This window comes from Corythoichthys intestinalis, chromosome 16 (assembly GCF_030265065.1).
Source record: "Corythoichthys intestinalis isolate RoL2023-P3 chromosome 16, ASM3026506v1, whole genome shotgun sequence".
NCBI lineage: Eukaryota > Metazoa > Chordata > Actinopteri > Syngnathiformes > Syngnathidae > Corythoichthys > Corythoichthys intestinalis.
The window spans coordinates 29,686,604-29,691,867 of record NC_080410.1 but is presented as its reverse complement, the minus strand read 5'-3'; the positions used below and the strand labels follow the sequence as shown (position 1 = coordinate 29,691,867).

General features: G+C 38.1%; 1 protein-coding gene across 1 annotated transcript; it reads left to right on the top strand.

The window, feature by feature from the left end:
- Positions 1-249: 249 nt before the first annotated feature.
- On the top strand, positions 250-2,491 carry LOC130931703 (noggin-like). Its single transcript, XM_057860679.1, has 2 exons — positions 250-280; positions 1,872-2,491. The coding sequence occupies exons 1-2, from the start codon at positions 250-252 to the stop codon at positions 2,489-2,491; spliced, it is 651 nt and encodes a 216-aa protein (XP_057716662.1).
- The last annotated feature ends 2,773 nt before the right edge of the window (positions 2,492-5,264 follow it).

Sequence of the window (5,264 nt, the reverse complement as noted above, 5' to 3'; positions counted from 1 at the left end):
TGAGTCTACTGCTTTAAAATGGCGGCTGTTTACCAAGGCCGCCGAGTCTGTCATTTCGCATGTAGTTCTATGTGCATGTGATATCTAGGCGTAGATTGTAGGCTGTCGGCTACAGTCAGGAAATATTGGAGCCACCTAGCCTAGCATCGTGTTTGCTACAGTGTCACAACAAACACTCTTCTCACTCCGTATATACATTTTAAATAAATGCAAGTCATCAGCCAGTCAGACGTGCATTGGAAGGGAAAAATGAACCGGCACATTCATCAAGTGAAAAGAGGTAAATGTAAGTCTTAACATAATGAAAATAATTTACTTAATAATTGTGGCGTCAATTCTATCCTTAGAGCATTCGGGAAGACAAAATTACACAAAATTACTTATATAACCGAACTCATTGCATTATATACAAATAGGGTTGCTTAAAAGATGGTGGGGACAATTTGAGCATCCTGAAACGTTGGTAGTGTTATGTCCCTACCATAAGCGGATTTTAAGGGGAGGGGCAAAAAGTGTAAATGCATGTAATTGACTTTCCTATATGTATATATAAAAGTTGTAAAGCAATAAACCTGCAACAAAAATGAATGAAATGAACAAAAAATAGGTCGAAATTATTTTTCGAGCACCTTAGACAGTCATTTGCTTTGCAAATATAAATATATTTTACATATATATATATATATATATATATATACATATACATATTATAAAATAAATAAAATATTTTTTTAAATGATTTTTTCCCCCCCTTTGATTGAATATATATATATATATATATATATATATATATATATATATATATATATATATATATATATATATATATATATATATATATTTTTTTTTTTTTTTTTTGGATTGAAGCAACTTTATGGGGGATTGAATGATTTAGACACAAATCAGTCCTAATCATAATATGGCCCAAACACAAAAAGGATTGCTTTAATCAAATGAAATAAAAAATTAAGTGTTCAAATGCAAATATTTCAATCTGAAATATTTTTTTCGCATTCAAAAACTTTTTTCTATGATTGAAATGTTTCTTTTTTTGATTGAAGTGATTTTTCTTTTTGAAAATCTATATTTTACTTATTTTTTGATTTAATAAGAGAAAAATGTCCTAACCAAAATGTTGCCCAAACACCAATCAACTTTACTTCAATCATAAATTTGCTTCAATCAAAAACAAAAAAAAACTTGACTTCAATCAAAAAATATATACATAAATCAAAGAAAAATATCTTTCACATGCATTTTTTTTAGTTTCAAATTTATTTTCGCATTCAAACACATTTTTTTAATTGAAAATTTATATTTTGATTAAAGCAACTTTTTTTTGGATTGAATATTGAAGACACAAATCTACCTCCATATGGTTCCTCCGCCCAGGGGATACAATTTTTGACTGGGGTAACTACATTGACACGACACCGGCGGGCGTACCAAATTCAATGAACGACGATCTTGGCGAAAAGTATTGCCTAAGCACCCTGATTTAGAATTCCCCTCAAGAATGATGGGAAACAAAAAACGCTCATTGTCAACTTATTATTTTATATATTCTTGTAAGTTAATTATATTGCTGACACTGCGTTTTGGGGTTATCAACATGTTGTGCCCCCACTGCCCCAAAAGTCAAACTTCGCCTATGGTCCCTACCGTCCCTATGCAAACTTACGCCCTTACTCCCACTTCATACGGATTGGACGTCTGTCGCTGTCAATGGCAGCCAATGAGTTAAGGGGAGTCTGAAGGGAAAGGGACAGGGAGCAGACAACAAGCGTGCATTGACGGGGGTGACATCACACGCGTGCGCGTCTGAGTTTAAAAGGCTCCGCAACCGGTTTCGCGAACGGCAAACCATGAAGAGTCCGCAACGAGGCGTTGGGAGTGGGTCTTGTGTTCCTCCTCTTCGTTGGACATGAGTCTCGGGGTTGCGTGCGCGTGTGTGCTGCTGCTGGCGTGCGTGTCGGAGCGGGCCGACTGCCAGCACTACTACCTCCTTCGGCCGGTCCCAAGCGACGGCCTCCCGCTGACGGACTTGCGCGAAGACCCGGACCCTGCGCTGGACCCACGCGAGCGCGACCTGAACGAAACCGAGCTTCGCGTGTTGCTGGGGGACTTGGACGACCGCTTCTTGGCGCTGTCGCTACCGGAGGGCGCCGCCGAGTCCTCGCCATCGCCGCTAGATGTCGCCGTCAAGCCGAAGCGGCGATTGCGGCAGTGGCTGCGCGCCTACACTTCGTGCCCGCTGACGACCGCGTGGAGCGACTTGGGTGCGCGCTTCTGGCCACGCTACGTGCGCGCGGGCGGATGCCCGGCCGAGCGCTCGTGCTCGCTACCCGAGGGTATGCGCTGCAGACCGGCTGCATCCGCGCACCTCACCGTGCTCAGGTGGAGGTGCGTCCACCGGAAGGCTGGGCTCAAGTGCGCCTGGATCCCAGTGCGCTATCCCGTCATCACACGATGTCAGTGCGCGTGCGATTGATGGACTTTGGACGCTCTTTGAAAGGACTCAATTTTTTTAGTATTACACAACTAGGCAGTGATGTTACCAGGATGCCAAGTGTGGGTGGGCATCATAAGCGGATTTTTTTTTTTGGGGGGGGGGGGGGGGGGGAATAGGGGGGCCAGGCCCACCCCCCTGGTGGCCGAAAAGTGTCATTGCATGTAATTGACTTTCCTATATATATATATATATATATATATATATATATATATATAAAGGTAAAGCAATAAAACTGCACAAAAAATGAATGAAATGAACAAAAAAATATTTTTATAATTTTTATAAATTGAAATTATTTTTGAGCACCTTAGACGGTCATTTGCTTTGCATATAATTAAAAAAAAAAACATAATATATATATATACAGTATATACAGTATATACTGTATAAACATATATATATATATATATTAGAGAAAAAATATTTTTAAAAGTGATTTTTTTCTTTGATTGAAAATATTTTTTTTGATTGAAGCAACTTTTTTGGGGATTGAATGATTTAGACACAAATGTCCTAATCATAATATGGCCCAAACACAAAAATGATTGCTTCAATCAAAGAAACCTTTTTCAATGAAAAATTAAGTGTTGAAGTGCAAATTTTTCAATCTCAAATATTTTTTCGCATTCAAAAACTATTTTCTGTGATTGAAATGTTTCAAAATCTTTATTTTTTTGAAGCAGCTTATTTTTTGATTGAATAATAAAGACAAAAATATCCTAGCCAAAATGTGGCCCATACACAAATCAACATTACTTTAATCAAAAAAGTTGCTTCAATAAAAATAAATAAAAATTAATCAAAGAAAAATAGCTTTTACATGCATTTTTTTTTTTTAGTTTTTTGAGTTTCAACATTTATTTTTGCATTCAAACACATTTTTTTAATTGGAGAGACTTTATTTGGTTGAAAATATAATTATATTTTGATTGAAGCAACTTTTTTTTTTCTTTTATTGAAGCAAATTTTTTAATGATTGAATAATAAAGACACAAATCTACCTCCATATGGCTCCGCCCAGGGGATACAATTTTTGGCTGGGGTAACTACATTGGCACGACACCGGTAGGTGTACCAGATTCAATAAATGACGATCTTGTCGAAAAGTATTGCCTCAGCAGCCTGATTTAGAATTCCCCTCAAGAATGATGGGAAACAAAAAAACTCTCCTTGTCAACTTATTATTGTAAATATTCTTGTAAGTTAATTTTATTGCTGACATTGCGTTTCAGGGTCATCAACATGTTGTGCCCCCACTGCCCCAAAAGTCAGACTCCGCCTATGGTCCCTACCGTCCCTGACATTGCGTTTCGGGGTCATCAACGTGTTCTGCCCCCCCTGCCCCAAAAGTCAAACTCCACCTATGGTGTGCATTAGTCTTACCTGGGGGGGGTGAGGGGGGGGCCAACAAAACAAAAAAAAACAACTTCAATGCTCAAGTAGAAAATCCAGCGTGGGGCTACTGCACCTTAAAACATGTTTTGTTTTCTCCTTGAGATAAACGTTGTTCTGATTTGGTCTAAACCAGGGGTCCGCGGCCGTGTGCGGCCCGCAGCCACATTAAGTCCGGCCCCCTGCACAAAAAAAAAAAAAAAAAAATTGTAAAAAAAAAAAAAATTTTTTTCAAGTGTTATTTATTTCCTGGCTTTTTTCTGTGAAGAACCCAGTGGGTTATTTGGTTATTATCTATTTAATTAATAGTGTTATTATTTATTATATTATTTTTATTTTATTTACTTTTGTTCCGTGAAGAATCCAGAAAGAATTATTTGGTTGTGGCTTTCTGAAAAACAATACATTTTTACATTTAGGCACTCCTGCAATCGTCACACTTTTTCCGTTGCAAACTGACCCATGCCCCTCATCAGGGAAGGGAAAAGTTATGTGGCTCTCACAGGAAAAAGTTTGGGGACCCCTGGTCTAAACAAAAGTTGATTTGATTTTATTTGACTTAGAACACATCCATAACTGAACAGTATGGACAAGCAGGTGACAATGTTTTTTTAGGTAACCTATTGTGGTTCCTCGGTTTTATTATTATTATTATATTCTTTGTTCCGTAGCCCCATTGAGCCCAATTTTACCCCCTTAGAATGCTTCAAAATGCACCAAAATCAGCAGGCAGGTCAAGACAGGTGCAATCAAATTCAAAATACACTATGTAGCGCCTCCTAGCCGTCATTCTTTGTCCCACCGACGCTTAGAGCCCTACTTTGACTCCCTCAGAATGCTTCAAAACTCTCCAAACTCAACAGCCAGGTGAACAAGGGTGAAAATTTTGATAAAATGTAAAAAAACAAAATATGCGTAAATGTGTGCAGCGCCTCCTAGGAACAAAACCAACATTTCTTTTAATTTTTTTTTTTTTTTATAAAAGGTGCAAGAGGAGGTAAGACCTTTAAAACTTAGAACACATCAGTACTATATGAATGTGGTACCATACGCGGTGCCCAGACTGCTGTTAGTACTCCAGTTTTCTTTGGGTGGGCATAGCGTGTCCATGGATGGGCACTGTCCACCCTAAACCCTAACCCTCCCCCGCAGACTATATCATGTTTCAGTGCCACTGATGGCGAAAGCATTTTTTTTTTGTAAAAAACAAAAACTATAGGCAATGATTTCAAGATGGTAACAATATTTACCTTATGTACCATTTAAAATAATTGTTCATCTAATAACCCATATTTAAGAACGCACATCATGAAAGCAAATTTTTGCTGTTGTAATCTCCTTTCTACCATTATAAGAATAT

Excerpts from the sequence above, each read along its gene's own strand:
- LOC130931703 (XM_057860679.1), top strand. The coding sequence starts at position 250 with ATGAACCGGCACATTCATCAAGTGAAAAGAG. Across the intron at positions 281-1,871 it reads CATTCATCAAGTGAAAAGAG|AGTCCGCAACGAGGCGTTGG; the intron begins GTAAATGTAAGT and ends CAAACCATGAAG.